Here is a 16,382-nt window from a genome sequence, read left to right as displayed (position 1 = left end):
AAACTAAATCAATTTACTTAATATGACATAAATAAACAGGTTGGCATTTATTTACTAATTTTTACAACTCAAATATTAAAATATTTTATTCCTGTTTTGCTACAACTTCTGTTAAATTTTTCAAGGTAAGTTTAATGCAATTATTTTTCTGCGTTACATTTTTCCAATCAGTAGCTTTATAATAAATCTCATTGCTCTTAAGAAAACAATTTTCAGCCTCGTTAAAAAGATTTAAATTCTGATATGCAGCACCCAAATCGTGGTAGCAAACGCCAATTACATGATATAAGAATAAATCCTTATTTGGGACTAGCGATATCGCTTCTTTGTTAACTAACACACAGTTGCTATAGTCGCCAATTATGTTATAGCAGTACCCAATGTATTTTAAACACCAGGCTTCATCAATAATTGTATTTACATTTTTGGAACACGAGGTTTGAATTATTCCGCGGATTTCGTGAAGAAGCGGAATGCCGTGTTTTTTAAACTCCGCCTCATTCGGTTTTCCCATCGACTTAGCAACGCTTTGTAAAGCGTGAGCTATTACAGATAAACGGTTATTCTTAGTCTTAGTGTCTGTGATACATTGACACAAGTTAACACCGCATCTAATTAAGGTTATAGCAGTTCGATTTTCGCTTTTTACAGCTAACTTTTCAGCTAAAATCTTAATATGGTCAAGCAGATAATAACAATCTTTTGGATCTGGTTGAATAGATGCAACTATGGCAACGAACTCACTGCAAATTTCTTTCGTTTCTTCCATTTTGTTCAATTTGATTGAACATTCCGCCATTTTGAGCATGACCTTGAGCTTTTCAACATCAGTGACCTTGTACATTACGTTGCTAAGGACTGATTTTGCCTCGGCAAATTTATTAGATTGCATAGCTGTTTCAGCAAGTTCTAGAAATCGAATTTTTGTGTTTCGCGTATTTAAAAATGATTTATTTTTAAGTATTTTTAAGTAATCTTAGGCTTATAAAATTAGTTTTTACTAGCTTATAAGAAACGTTTTATATACTTTAATCGAAAACCAACCTAATGATTGCTCAACTTCAAGATTTTTTTGTTGTTTCTTGAGAGCTTGATCAACTTTTGCAGTTTCTTTATTGGCCGATTTTGTGTTGTCATCTAACTGTAACATAATTATATTTATATATTTATTGATGTTGTATATTTTGAGTCTGTAGGTCTACTTTATTGTAGCATAGTGGTTAGGTCATCACTACATAAGAGCCTAGGTTTAATCCCCACTGCTACCATGTTATAGCGCCATTGTATAAGAAAAAGGGACCAACATTACTTAACCAAATAGATAGGCTAATAGCATTATAATATACTGTAACGTACATTAACTCTTTTTTAAATTTTACTACAATATAAAAGATGTAAATAACTTTATGCTATCTTACTTTTGATTGGTCCATTTGATCAATGACGTTTTCCAAGGTTCTATTTCGGGGGAGTCCCTCGTTTCCCGTCTTAAAAGTTTTTCGGCAACTGGGGCAGCTAAAAAAGAAGAGTTTAGGATAAACGTTTTATAAAATTTTAAGTTAAGGTAATTAGTTATTTATTGCCAGAAAGTCAAACTTACAAGCACAGCTATTATACAAAAAAAGAAACTTTTGTTATGCAGAATTAATCTTGAATTGCTTTAAACAATTTAATAACTTTTGAACAGGTTTTATTGTCTTTTAATTGCCTGCTAGTTAGTTTTTTTAATTGGTAAGTCAATATTAAATCATTTTTAAAAATATCACAACATGAAAACAAGGGGAATCGAACCCAGGACCTTTTTTGGTGATGCTTAGCCCTGCCTATAGAAAAATACAAACCTTACCTTTTTTTAGTAATAACATCGCCCGGTAATTGATCCAAACAAATCTTGCATAAATTATGTCCACATGGTAAAATTATTATCGGTTTTTTAAACGTTTCCAAGCAAATCGGACAATCCAATTCGGCCCTAATCTGTTTTTCCATATTTTAAATTCGTTTGGTTGTTTCTAACTTAAATATTTCAACAACTTTAAATCCTTTGCTTCAGTACTTTAATATTAAAACTTAAACTCTATGTTAAGATAACAATTTAGCCTTTGAATTTTATCTGTCGTAGTAGTGGTTTTATAATAATTCTAGTTTACATAAGGCTGCATGATAACTTAAACCATGTGATTTTATATATTTATATAATATGACATATGGTCACAAAATCACAAGACACACCTGTTAATGCATTGTTTAAATATTAGCATTAGCGGAGTATTACTGAATGTTGCAACCATATAGTTTATAATTAACTTTTAAACTTTTTTATTTGTTTATAGTTTTTTTTTGCAGCGATAAAAAAAGAACGGCTCAATAAAAAATTTGTATAACACTGAATTATGTAATATTTATAAATACCAAGTTTAGCATTAAAATTTTGTTTTTGATAAAATGCACTGCGAATTAAATAACATAATATTAAAATAATTCTTATACGAAAAAGCGACATAATTAGGTAGAAAACAGAGTATTTTACAATTGTTTTTTCGTTTTTGAATTGATTTTAAAATAGTTAAGTATTTGTAACCTTAAATTAACATAACTTATATCTTTAAGATACATTTTTTGTTAAAATAAAAACAACTTTGACAATGTTAAGATATTGTCCAGTTGCTTTTACACTTTGTTTAAATAAATATAACAGACTTCTAAAAAGCGTTTTAAAAGCACCAACACGGCGAATCGAACCTGGGCCCAAAAAGTCAATCTAACTCGATTCTTCTTCTTCTTGTAAGGTTGAAAGTTCGAGTTCGTTATGAGAAGGAATACATGAAACTCGGCGATTACGGTTTTGCGAGTTAGCATGGTTATTATTGTTATGTTGACCTCGGTTTTTATCAAGTTTTTGCATCGTTAACTGCTGTAGTCTTACAAGGTCTTCTTCGCTTGGTTCCCACCCGTCTTTGAGTAAATCTTCTAACGATAGAGGGGTTGTTAGGGCTGGCGCTGATTGTCGTCGAATTCGTGTTTTTTCCTGTGGCGCGGGGGTAATTATTTTGACGTTAGGTGGCGCAACATGTTGCACAGATGCTCTTCGGTTTCCGTTTGATCCGTTTACAGCAATCCGCCTTGGTCCGGTTTTTGCTTCCTTAAACAGCAAACGGAAATTACTTTTTAAAATTGTTGTACTTGTCAACTCTCTATGTTTTGAAGTTATGCAAACACATTTATTGTAAATACTTTTTAACCTATTGACCTTTTTATAAATATTTATTCTTGATGTGGAAAGAACGACTTCACAACCAAAACATAGAGTAACATTAGTTACCCCAACCTTTTTGGTGTTAACTTTGGCAATTTGAAATATTATTTATTGTGGTTTTTTAAAAATTAAACTGTTGGTTAAGTGCTGGCTTAGCAAGAGTTTACACCGTTTGTGGCACCTTACTCTAGGGCAATACAACATTACAGCAGTGGGGATCGAACACATGACGTCACGTAGTAAGGTCAAGTGTTCCGACTCGAAAACTTTTTTGTATTTTAAAAGTAGGATAAGAATGCATTTATCTTAAATATATTTTTATTACTTTGATATCACGTGGATCAGCTATTCTTTTCGGATTCTTTTTTGCATCCCGTGGATCCATTATTTTCCGCGGACCTTTCGCATTTCGAACTGATCCGTTATTTTTAGCGCTTGAGTATTGGACACCTAATAATAAAGAAATTTTTAATGTCAATTTATTAATAATAATATATTGGTTTAAAATGTGAAATGTAAAAAAATAAAACGGAAATTAATTAAAATCATCTATTTTATGCGAATTTTTGACAAATAATTTAATGAAAACGAATAATTTAACCGTCCCATTATTTTTAAGCGTTTTGTTGACATTAATTTTCAGTAATCCTGGATTCTCAATAAGCTTTAAAAAATTAAAATTAATATAAAAAGAACTGTTTGTGTAAGGTAAATAAAGTGTATATATGTCAAGTTTAAATTACGTAAACAGTATGTTGCAATATAGCTTTATATGCAAATTTAACACAAAGTTGGCAGATTTACAAGTATGCAATAATAAACATCAAAATTAATATAAAAGACTGCTTGTGTAGGGTGAATAATTTTGCATGCGAAATGCTAGATTTAATTTATTGGCATTTTGCTTAATAGCTTAACATGCAAATTTCAACTCCAACTTGACACATTAACAAGCTTGTAATAATAATAAAAATAATTTAAGGCGGTTAGGTTTATTTTTAACCCTACAACTAAACCAAGATGGTAAAATATAATATAGTGCTGTGGTTAGACCATAGTCTAATAGGCTGGCAAAGTTGGGTAAGGTTAACAAACGTTTACGAATCTCGTAAACGTTTCAAAGCGTATACATATTTGTTCAACGTGATGTTTTATGGATTTGTTTAAAATTTTATTTAGTTGACATAAGAATTTAAAATTAGCGATCGATAGGAAAAAAACAATAAAAGGCCCAACCCATACCATGTGTTATATATACTTAAAGAACAAAAACAAAGTTAATCAAATTAAACCAAGCCTTTAAAGTGGCATGTTAAACCATACTGGGTGTAACATTCATTATCTTGTCTGTTTTAATATATTTAACTTAAAGAGTATATCGACCAGCGGTATTTAAAATTGTTGAAAGTGTTCTAAGTTTTAAATGAGATCCTGTACTTATTGTACTATGTACATTGGGCCAAATAAAGTTAAATTTATGACAGTATTGGAAATTATTATAACGTTGTGCTCTAAACAAATATTTTTAACACATAGACTCTAATTAAAATTTACAAACACAATAACACCATTCATAAGATGAAAAAAAACAGTAATGATTTATAATTCACTGAAAAAACCCACGACAATTTATGCGAAAAACACGTAATTTTGTTTTGACGTAAAGTTAATATTTGATCTTTTCTGTTTTTGATATTTTTTTGTGGTTTTGAAGTAGCACTAACTAAGTTGTTTAATGGCTTACAATATTTGCTACCTGTAAGTGCGCTGTAGTTATAAATGCGAAATTAATTTTTAAATTAAAACTCACAGAAGTTGTATCAACTGGACAGGCCAAAGGTTATAAATTGAAAGTTAGGTAAACATAATTATTAAACTCATGCAATTTTTCTAAAGTTAAAAAAGCCCGGTTTGTGGATTAACTTTTTTAAATAGATTTCAAATTTAGTATTGTGATTTAAACAAGCGTACTTCATTAAATAAATCAATAATTTTAGCTTGTTTTTAGATAAGTATAAACTTTTGTATTGGCTGGTAATTTAAACACTATAGTGCTAACTAAAAATATATAAGTAATTTCTCACCATTTGATTTTCGTGAAGAATCTTCATTTGTCGAAAAACGAATTCTTTTTTCCATTTTCCTTTTCCAAAATTTCCAACTATAAAAAACCCTTATTTCTGTATTTTCTCCTATTTAATATTATTACAATATTTAGCCTTTTAATGTTAAGCTGACCAACGTAGCTTACCAGAATGGTAAAAACAATTTTTATGAGAATACCGTCATCATGTTATTTGTTTTCCGACGAAACGTTTTTTCCTAGGCCTCGTAAATACATCAATTTGAAATTAATAGATGTCCGTTACTTTATGGTTTAGCAAATAGAGCTGGTTCTGGCTGATTTAGTGGGACTAAAATAGATTTTTGCGTTCGTATTTAGGCTTTGTTTAGTTGGTGTTTTATGTTTATTATTAAATATTGTAAAAAAATGGCCAGCCTTTTTTAAATTCAATTTGTTTTTAATGCTTTACTTTATTGCTTTGCATCTAACTGAACTAAGTGATTTTAAACTTGAAACCTAGTCGTTAAATTTATCATAAAAAATTTAGTTTAATCATTTCGTTCTTGTACAAATATTTAAATTATGATAACGCAAACTTTCTTTATTTTCTGCATAACATTTTTAATTCTGCTATTTTGCAGTTCTTTCATTTTTCATACCTCCATTTTACCAATGGTTTTTCGCGCCAGAAAAATAACAAAACACAATTTTAACGAAATTTATGACCTTTTCAGGCAAACTTAATTATAAACTATAAAAGCAAAAGTTCTATGGCTATGGCTAGCTTTTTATATTAAGTGAATTTTCATCTTTGGATTAAGGTACTTAAGTACTTTAAAAAGCACCTAAAGCACATTTTTCAAGTTGACGTTTACAGGTTTTGCTAATTCTATGTTTTAAAATGAATATTTAATCAGTGGGTCATCATGAAATCTAAAAAGGACCAAGTACATAAACTGGTTTTTACCAATATTATATTTTTGCTGGGTTATTCAACATCATTTTTTATCTTTTATGTCGCCTTGTTTAACGTATGGATAACAGCAAGCAACGCTAGGCTTCAATTTAACCATGAATGTTACTTTACTTTAGTAATAACCGCTTCACTAATATATGTTCTTCCGTTGATTTTTGAGCGTTTCTTTTTGCAAGGATTTTTAAGAAAAATCTGGAGTTTGATGTGTAAATTTCAGAACTCTAGAACCGAAATGGAAAACAAATTTTTGTTAAAAACATTACTGGAAACTAGAAATGTTTATTACTTTAGTTATGTTATTCATATATTGCTTCAAATATGCGAAAATGTTACAAAATAAAAGTTTTAATGTTGAATTTTTAAGGAAATTTGCATTTTAATCGTGGCCATATTAGCATTGTTATGTAATATGACGTAACAATTTTAAATAATTTTAATAAAATTTAATTTGTCCTCGAAGTGAAGAAGTAAACAACTCATACAAATCCAGTTTTATTAAATAATTATTTATCCTACCCAAAAAATATACACATTTTTATGTTAATAAGGCTTTTATATTTAACTGTTTTAAATCCATAAAAAAATGACGAAAAAACACAAACTTACAAAAGGTTGTGAATTTTTGTTCAAAAATCGGAAATCGAAAAATTGTAGGAAATCAAATGATGCCAATAGCATGTGAAATAAAATTTACACTTTACAAAACGTAACACATTTAATATTGTTTGTTTTAAGTTAAACGTTAAAATGAAGGCTTGGGTACTAGTTCTAGTTTTTGTAATTGGTAAGTTAAATAATCAATAAAGCTAACTGAAATTTGTAAAATATAAAAACTATACTAGATGTATCAGAGTTATTGTTTAACATTTTATTAATTTGAGTAAATGTATATAGTATGTTTTGGTTACTGCCTTTTTTCGTTTTAGTATTTTTATAGAAAAATACCTTGTTTTTTTGGGAAAAAGTTTGCTATTGTGACGTGTTTGAGCTATCCATAAACGCCGAGCTCAAGGGCGAGTTATGTGACATTGGTGCGGCTCAAACTCGAAACGTTTCGGCCTCCAATGCCATAATTAATGTATCACACTGTTTTTTATGTTTACAAAACCCCTAAAATGTAATTGTTTTTCAGCAATCTACCGAACACATTGTGAAGAAGTTGAACAAGATCATGATAGGGGAGAAAGCAGCATTCCATTAACCTTTCAAATTCCACAACTGGTAATTTTGTTCAAAGTATTTTCTTTTCACCGACAGCGTGGTGTAGTGGTAAGAACACTTGCTACACCACACACGATGTCGTGGGTTTAATCCCCGCTGATCTCATGCTGTAGCGCCCTTGAGTAAGGCGCTATAAACGGTATGAACTCCTGCTGAGCCAACACTTAAATCAGCTGCAAAATTACCGGGCAATTATAATCTATAATATCCCAAACTGCCACAGCCAACTCGAGACTGGGTCGGGGCAACTAATGTTACTCTATGTTTAGGTCGCGCATTCGATCTTCCCACATCGAGGATAAAAAAAAACAACCTTACTAAGTTAAAATTTCTACTAATGATGAAGCAATTCAAGTTTTATGTAAACTAAATTTTGTTTTATTGTTGTTAATAGAGTAACTGCGATCAATGTTTAAAGCAAGTAAACAGCACTTGCCAAATGTTAGAATATCAACCATTTTATATAGAAACAACTTCAACAATGGCTTCAGCTTTATGTGAAAATATTAATGACGAAAATCTTCTGCAATATGTAAATATATTTTAGAAAATGTATTACAAGACGAAAAATTTTGCGAAAATATTTTTACCATAACATCTTATGTATAAATAGAAATAATTTTTTTTTTGATAATAACTTTTTGCAAACCAACCATTTTTTTAAGTGTACAATGTCGATGGTGACGGTCTCCCAGAAAATTATGGGGGCTGTTGTAGAAAGGGTAAGTGGGTAGTTCTTAACCTGAACAATTTTTTTGTATAAATTTATTGTTGATGTGAAAAGGCCGACGACTTCTTTCTTAAGTTGACTTTGACAGTTTTGAATATTTTTAAGCTTTGTTGCCTTAAATTTCGGCAGCGTGGTGTAGTGGTCACTCTCCTACCATACACAAGATCTTGGGTTTGATCCCTAGTGATCTCATGCTGTAGCGTCCTTGAGTAAAGCGTTATAAACGGTACGAACTCCTGCTGAGCCAGCACTCAATCAGCAGCTTAATTATTATATTTCAATCCATAATATCCCAAACTGCTAAAGGTAACTCGAGACTGGGTTGGAAAAACTAATGTTACTCTATGTTTAAGTCGCGCATTCGACTTTCCCACATCGAGGATAAAGATATATACAAAAAAAACTATTCTGTCAATTGCTTTTATTTTTTAATAAACAAACATTGTACAAAATGTTTCTAATATTGGTTCAAATTGTGATAATATTTTAAAATTATTTTAATTCAAATTTAGTTATCTCATCCTGAAATATGTTGTATCGAGTCCGGAGCGTGTGCTCCTGAATCAGCAGATGTGGAATACGACTCCCGTTTAATTGTAAGTTCAGATGTTTTTACTTTATAGATGTATAATCAAGTGCTCGTTTACTTACTTTTATCTTAAGTGTTATCAATTCGTGCAAATGTTGTCACGATAACCGCTGTAACTTTTCAATATAAAAAGCTATTTCACTTTTTTGTTTTTTGAACCAAACTCATTTTCATGTAATTTGGAATTCTTTAAATATCACACCTTAAAATTTTTAGTGTTATTAATTGAAAAAGGGTGATAAAAAACCATTTGTATCACACATTATAATAACACCGCTATAGGTCCGTTTACAAATATCTTAGTTTTAAGCGGTTGATCTTTAAGGTGGGATACAAGGCGCTTTACCGCACCGCGCCATACTTTTAAAAAAACTTACGTTTTTTGGCAGGAGGGGCTAGAGTTGGACAGCTGCAGAAACTGCACAATGGAAGCAAGTCTACATATGGAGGATATGAGTTTAGACTTTGATAAAACTTTGATGGATATTTGCTCGCGTAATCCTGCTTATACTGAAGACGGTCTGGTAATTTTTCACAACTTTAAAATTTTTTTTTTAACTCAAATGACACCGTAATAAATTTTAACTAAATGGTTTCACGATAATAAACCACATTTTTTTTAGTATATATCTTTATTCCCGATGTGGCAAAGTCGAATGCGCGACTTAAACATGGAGTATATCAGTTACCCCGACCCAGTCTTGAGTTGCCTGTGGCAGTTTGGGATATTATAGAAACTATAATTGCCCGGTAATTATGCTGTTGATTAAGTGCTTGCTCAGCAGAAGTTCATACCGTTTATAGCGCCTTACACAAGGGCGCTACAGCAGGGCAGTGGGGATTAAACCCATGACCACATGTAGTAAGTGTTCTTACCACAACACCACGCTGCCGGTTTTTGTGAATCTTAACAACCTCTGCATTAAATTTTATAGTTTGAATACTTAATAAACATTAAATTTAAATACATTTTAGTGTGAAAGCTATTTCCATGCGCAACACAACTTTATTCAGCGCCAAGTGGCTGAATGGAACTACATTACCTTTATTGAAGTAAGTAAACGTTTAAATAATTTTTAACAAGAACATAAAACTTGATTTACTTGTTCAAAAACCTATAACCTATAACATTTGGCAAATTGTTGTAAATTTTCCAAGTTTTTTTAACTTTGGTGAATACAATAACAAATTTTTTTTTAACATCATTCAATAATCATAAATTATAATAGTATTACTACATTTTAATATCTTACAACTAATTTATTACTATTTAAAACTTATCAAAAGCATGTTATAATTACTTTCAACCGTCTTTAAAATATCACCATGAAAAAATATAATTTTTTTTAAATTTCTAAAAACTTTGAAATTAAATTGTTTTAAAGAAATTTAAGGCAAAAAATCAGACTCATGTAGAAGAACAAGAAGAGGAAAGAGAAGAAATGATTGATTGTTGGACACCTCCAACCAAGGTAAAACTGACTGTTATTCTCCAAAAAATAAAATATGTAGTATTTAAGGCATTTTTTAGTAATGTTTTTTCATACGTTTAAAAACAATATTTTTTGCTAAACATTTCTATAGTTTTAAGTTTAACTAAATTTTTATGTTTCTTTTAATATAGGATGAAACCTATCTAAAAATGTGTGAATTGATGGGGTTGTGTGCTTACAATTACCAAATAACCTTCTAACTCTTTTGCTTCTAAATCAAACACATATTTGTTTATCAAAATATATCAATTAATTTTACCCTGTTAACATTTTCCTTTAAAAAAAAGATTGTTATATTGTAATAATTTCTGCATAAGTATTAAATATAATATAAATTAAACAGAAAATTGTTAAGGACAAGTTTTATTTTTTGAATAATTACTGTAAGAGGATAAACATTTTCTATAAAGGCGCCGTTTGGAAAAATAAGTTAGAAATTGCGCCACATGACGGGTAAAATTTGGAGAAGTGTAAAAAAAACGTGCGAGCAGCTGAAACTTTTTTTTAATTTTACGAATTAGTTTTTTCCTTTTTATGATTAAAATTCGAATTACTAGCTTGGCTTTATATCATAACAGTTTTCAAGAAGTATTTATTTGTAAAACTATTTGTACAAAAAAGTATTTTAGTGTATGTTAAGGCTATATTACTATATTTAAATTACCGTAAATTGTTGCGCAAATTTTTCTGAAAAATTTTTGTTTTAGGTAAATTTTTAGTCACTAGATTTAGCTTTAGTTTATTAAACTTACACAAAAATAAAATGGCAGAAGTTGCACAAGCAAAAATTGAAGAAATTACTCAGGTAATTTTTTTAAATCTGGTTTTAAAATATTAAATTTAAAAATTTAATTTTTTTTATTTAAATCATTTATTTTTTTCTATTTAGGTTGAAGAACAAAACACCGATGGTGAGATTTTAAAAGTTTTATTTAATTTTTTTATGTGTTGGGTTGTGCAAAATGTATATTCTTTTGTATATATTAATTATAAAAACCGTTTTTAAATCAACAATAAGCCAGTCTGGAAAGTAGGGCAATTTTTGACGAGATCTCGTGCGTGCAAGCGTAAAAATTGGCTTGACCGTGCGTGCACGCGTACTAAAATTTTTGGTCTACGCGTGCACCCAGGATTTATGTTAGCGTATTTACCTTCAGTTTTAAATTAACCTTTAAAGCCAGGCGTGCAAAACGCCAATTTTAAGCGTGCATTTTTTTCAACGAAAAAAATCTTGTCCTAGCACGCTGCCCTACTTTCCAGACTGGACAATAAGCTATGGTTCCTTAAAAAAAAAAAAGAATTTTGTCATAGTTCTGTTGCTGAATTTTTTGGAATATATATTTTATTTTCTACATTGTTAGTGTGTAACTGTTACTGGTGCATGTTAAACTTTTATATATAAATATATATATATAAGAAATCACTAAAAGAATTTTAAATAGCTGAATAATTGATTTTAACATTTAAAAAATTTATTTTTTTAGAAGTTGTTCCAGTAGTGGAAGCAAAAGCAGGTATATAAATATTTTTTTTAATTTTTTTTTATACATATATATCTTTATCGTCGATGTGGGAAAGTCGAATACCCTACCTAAATATAAAGTAACATCAGTTACTTCGACCCAGTCTCGAGTTGTCTGTGGCAGTTTGGGATATTATATTGTTTTTTTATAATAAGGTTTATATTAACTTTCCTTGTATAAACTGTATTATTGTGTGGGTGTTTTCTTATCCTTATATCAAGTGTTTAACAAGCTTAAAGAACATGTTTTAATTTTTTACTATCTTACATAAATCAATCTAGAAAATGGAAATTTAGCCTTTTTCTACTAACTCTGTTTTCTTTTTTTTTAATTTTTTTACAACATATTACTTTACTGATGTTAAAAATAACTTATTATTAGCCGTAAATTCCAGAATTTTTTAAATTAGGAAAAACTAAAGGACAACACTAAAGCACGGGATGCGGGATAGTGCGGGACGGTATGTAAACGTTAACAAAAATTCACGATATGCGGGACCAAGCGGAATTTATGTACTTTTTTACAGGATGATTGCTGTATTTATTTAAAGGGCTAAGGGGTAATGCAGAATTGACTTCAAAGGTCAAGAAATGATGCGAAGTTGACTATAAAATGCAAGGAAAGATTAGGGAAGGGTATAAGAGTTCCGTCCTTTTCTGCATTCAGCAATTTTTTGTTAACGTTTACATACGCCCTCAGTATTTTCTGCACCCCGCAACTTCCCGCATCCCGTATTTTAGTACTACCCAAACTAAACTTTTATTAATTTAAAATTTTTAGATTCAGCTACAGAGTCGGACAGTGATGATGAATCGATTCCTGATTTGGACGAGAATCCGGAACCAACGATCACCACAGCTGAAATTCCAGCTAACCCACAAACAACCAACTCCACTGATCCAGTCACTTCAATCCCTGGTGTAAATGAGGTTTGTTTTACTTCCAAGTGTTTAAATATATTAAAAGTTAATTAATTTTAAGTAAATAGCAGATTTTAATAAAACTTCAAAAATTTTTTTTAAATCTTAAGCATGGTATTAACTTTTTTTTAGTTTTAGCTTAACATTTTGAGTTAAATTTGTGTTAAAGATGTTTTTTCATTAACCTTTTAAATTATAAACATATACTTATTTAAAAATAAACCATTATTGTCATATATTTTTTTGTATAATGTTATCATAATCTTAGCTTGCCTTTTCTTTATTACCTAACTTATACCAATTTTGTATGATAAATTATATATAATTGATTCCCCTTTTTATGTCAGAATGACTTATTGTTAAAAAAATTCACTTTTAGTTTGATAAAAAAAAAAAAAAATAATTATAATACTGGTTTGAATAAATGTATATAATTTAGAAAAAAAAATTTGAAATTATTTTGTTGTTTTTTTAGATGTTAGAACCTGCTGCAACTGGAGATGCTGCTGGTGGAAAATCAAAACAAAGTAGAAGTGAAAAGAAAGCAAGAAAGGTAAACTTTTTTCGTTATAGTTATAAAAAGAATGTTATACTTTGTAATGTTTTAAGGTGTAAATCGAAAGCATTTTGGTAGCCTATTAAAGATGGACAAAAAAAATATATATAATTTTTTTTATTTTGCTTAATTTAAAGTTTTAGTAATTTTTAAAAAGCAATATGATATGAAGCTTGGCGGTTAATCTGTGCATGTTCAATTTATTTGCCCACAAAATAAATAAAACAGCCATTGGTGGTGCTTGGGTAAATTATCGGGGTCAAATATTGGTTAAGGGTTGTGACCATAGTCCGGTAGTGTGGCGAACCAGTCATGGTGTCGGACTACGGGCCGAAAGGTTTCGGGTTCGAGCCGCACCAACGTCACACTATTCGCCCTTGAGCCCGGCGTTTACGGATAGCTCTAAACACGTCATAACAGCACACCCTTTCCCAATAAAAAATATAAAAAACCTATCACCTTATGGTGATATGGAAAAAAAAAGTTGTGACCATATTGTGATAATAAAATACTGATAGAAGGGCGTGCTATCGACCAATATATTAAATAAAGTTTTATAGAAAAAAATTTTTCTTATTTTGTTTTACAATTTTAGGCAATGTCCAAACTTGGATTGAAACTGGTGACAGGAATCAACCGAGTGACCATCAGGAAGTCAAAGAATATTTTGTTTGTGATAACAAAACCCGATATTTACAAGAGTCCAGCTTCTGATACTTACATTGTATTTGGTGAAGCTAAGGCAAGTTATTTATAAATTTGTTGTGAATTTTTTACATAAAAAGCTAAATTTTTTTTTATATTATATATATTATTATGTATATTATTTATTAGATCCAACTTTTTAATTTTTCTTGGAAAAATTTTTTTAAAAGTGGCAAAATTGTCAAACTTTAAAATAGAAGTTTTAAAACATTTATTTTCCAAACCTCTGACTAAGAACTAAAACTTATATCTATCTATTAAATTTAAAGACTTAAATACATCAAAACCCACCCATTAAGATTTTATTTCGTAGTGCGATCTATTTAATATCTGTTTACTGTACATTTGATCTATTTGTCTCTGTATAGATACCAATAACATCTCTAAATATATACAATACTACAAACAACTTTTTTTACAAAATTATTTCACTTTTTACTTTTTTTTAACTTTTATTTGATTTTTTAGATTGAAGATCTTTCCACCCAGGCACAACTTGCAGCTGCCGAGAAGTTTAAGAACAAAACTCCAACTGCTGCTGAGTCAGCAACAACTGTTCCTGTCGTTCAAGAAGAGAGTGACGAAGAAGAGGTATAAGTTACAACTGTTGTTGTGTTTGTATGTGTTACAACCCTTGTTGTGTTTGAGGTCACAACTAAACACAACAATTTTATTGGGATCACAACCCCTTGTTGTATTGGGGTTACAACCTTTGTTGTATTTGGGAGTGGTGTTACAACGCTTGTTTTATTTGGGATCGGGGTTACAACTTTGGTTTAATTGGAATTAAACTTTATGAGATTGTGTAAAGATGAATTTTTTTAACTGGTTGAAGTATTTCTTTTCAAAATTTGTTACTTTCTACACTGATATTTTAAAAACTTCACAGCCAATAAATAATATTTTTAAGTTATTAAGTTTTTAATTATCAGCCAAGTCAACATTTTGCATGATTTAATCTTAAATGTTTTATCTTTTACTTCTAGGTGAGTGATACAGAAGTAGAAGCAAAGGATATCGAGTTGGTTGTGCAGCAGGCCGGGGTGTCCAAGAACAAAGCTATCAGAGCTCTGAAGAGTAACAACAACGACATCGTCAACGCCATCATGGTAAGTTTTATTTATTCCCAATTTTGGAGAGTTAATTGTAAGAAAAAAATTCTCAAAATCTTATATTAGTATCTTATTTTGGTCTTAGTTTAAAAGTCTTTGGGTAATATAGACATCATGATATATATTTGTCCAGTCTTTTATTTTAGTAGTTTAAGATAACAAAACTAACCAATTCTTAAAATGTTAAAGATATTGTAATTTTTTTTAATTATTTAATGCCAGTTTTATGTTGTTCAAGTAAAAGAAAATATGTAATTGCTTTTTTTTATAATTAAGCTGTAGTTATTTGCAATTAGTGGAAATCGAACTTAGATTCAAGTTTTTATTCGGATTTATAGAGCAATATATTAAATTGTAACAAAAGTTTGACAATAAATTTAAGTATTCTTTTTAAAATATGCAAAACAGGGTTTTGCATTATAATTAGTTTATTTATATATTATAAGACTAAGTGAACAATGTATATGTGTATATCCGAGTAAAGGCATTTAAAGAAAAAAAATGCAATTCTGGTGTGTGCTTACATTTTCACCCTTATGTATTAATTGCGACTATATTTTGACAAATTCAATGAAACCTACAGGACTGGTGATTGGCCTGTTGCCAATAACAAATAAACATATTACCATCTTTTTTTTGTTTACAGGAACTAACGATGAGCTAGTATGAGCTTCAAGGTTCAATTGTGTAAATATAAGTTCTTAAATTCAGATCAACCCATGATATTATTTCCAAAGTTAAAAAAATTAAGTTTTTGTGCTAGTTTCAAGCACGCTGCTATGCTTGTTAGAAGTTTGCATGTTGCAGTTTCCATAACCAGATTGTAAAAGTATTGTCAACACTAGAAGTTCTGATGTTAAATAAAAAGGATTGAATTGTGTAAAATATTGGATTTCTTGTGAACTAGGGTTAGTCGACCAAAGCGATTTAGCCAAAAATGATTTTTAGTTAGTTAAGGCTGTAGCTTAAATTATTAAGTGTGTTTTTTTTAAAAAGGTAGACCTATTCCTATTGTGTAATGTTTAATACATTTTAAAAACTTAAACTTTTGAAATGGTTTAAAATTTTTAAACGTTAATATACCCGTACAAATATTTTAACCCCTTAAATATTAGCCTTATATGTTTTTAATAAATTTGCAAAAATGCTGAATTGAAAAACATACCTAATATTCGGAAGAACAACACAAATTAACAAATCAAATAAAGATTTATTAGTTAGATTCAGTAAAAAAAA

General features: G+C 29.6%; 2 protein-coding genes across 2 annotated transcripts; one reads left to right on the top strand and one right to left on the bottom strand.

Moving 5' to 3' along the window:
* Positions 1 to 2,436: 2,436 nt before the first annotated feature.
* Positions 2,437 to 6,043, bottom strand: LOC145743399 (uncharacterized). The gene is made up of 3 exons (XM_082561349.1): positions 5,341 to 6,043; positions 3,582 to 3,706; positions 2,437 to 3,142 (listed from the first exon to the last, which is right to left on the bottom strand). The coding sequence occupies exons 1-3, from the start codon at positions 5,393 to 5,395 to the stop codon at positions 2,762 to 2,764; spliced, it is 561 nt and encodes a 186-aa protein (XP_082417475.1). The 5' UTR covers positions 5,396 to 6,043; the 3' UTR covers positions 2,437 to 2,761.
* Positions 6,044 to 11,016: 4,973 nt separating this feature from the next.
* LOC145741523 (nascent polypeptide-associated complex subunit alpha-like) lies at positions 11,017 to 16,039 on the top strand. Its single transcript, XM_082559120.1, has 9 exons — positions 11,017 to 11,135; positions 11,220 to 11,241; positions 11,815 to 11,844; positions 12,634 to 12,782; positions 13,249 to 13,326; positions 13,925 to 14,071; positions 14,503 to 14,625; positions 15,021 to 15,143; positions 15,793 to 16,039. Exons 1-9 carry the CDS (start codon positions 11,094 to 11,096, stop codon positions 15,808 to 15,810), a joined length of 732 nt encoding a protein of 243 aa, XP_082415246.1. The 5' UTR covers positions 11,017 to 11,093; the 3' UTR covers positions 15,811 to 16,039.
* The last annotated feature ends 343 nt before the right edge of the window (positions 16,040 to 16,382 follow it).

This window comes from Corella eumyota, chromosome 2 (genome assembly GCF_963082875.1).
Source record: "Corella eumyota chromosome 2, kaCorEumy4.1, whole genome shotgun sequence".
Taxonomy (NCBI): Eukaryota; Metazoa; Chordata; class Ascidiacea; order Phlebobranchia; family Corellidae; genus Corella; species Corella eumyota.
Note: the sequence above shows the minus strand (reverse complement) of the source record. Positions and strands in the feature narration are given on the sequence as shown.

What these genes read in the sequence shown, in the direction of transcription:
- LOC145743399 (XM_082561349.1), bottom strand. Translation starts at nt 5,395, where the DNA reads ATGGAAAAAAGAATTCGTTTTTCGACAAATGAAGATTCTTCACGAAAA. An exon ending in TTCTTCACGAAAATCAAATG is followed by an intron (nt 3,707 to 5,340) that starts GTGAGAAATTAC and finishes CTTTATTATTAG; the next exon opens with GTGTCCAATACTCAAGCGCT. An exon ending in CTGATCCACGTGATATCAAA is followed by an intron (nt 3,143 to 3,581) that starts GTAATAAAAATA and finishes TTGCTGTTTAAG; the next exon opens with GAAGCAAAAACCGGACCAAG.
- LOC145741523 (XM_082559120.1), top strand. Translation starts at nt 11,094, where the DNA reads ATGGCAGAAGTTGCACAAGCAAAAATTGAAGAAATTACTCAG. An exon ending in AGTAGTGGAAGCAAAAGCAG is followed by an intron (nt 11,845 to 12,633) that starts GTATATAAATAT and finishes TAAAATTTTTAG; the next exon opens with ATTCAGCTACAGAGTCGGAC. An exon ending in AAGAGAGTGACGAAGAAGAG is followed by an intron (nt 14,626 to 15,020) that starts GTATAAGTTACA and finishes TTTTACTTCTAG; the next exon opens with GTGAGTGATACAGAAGTAGA.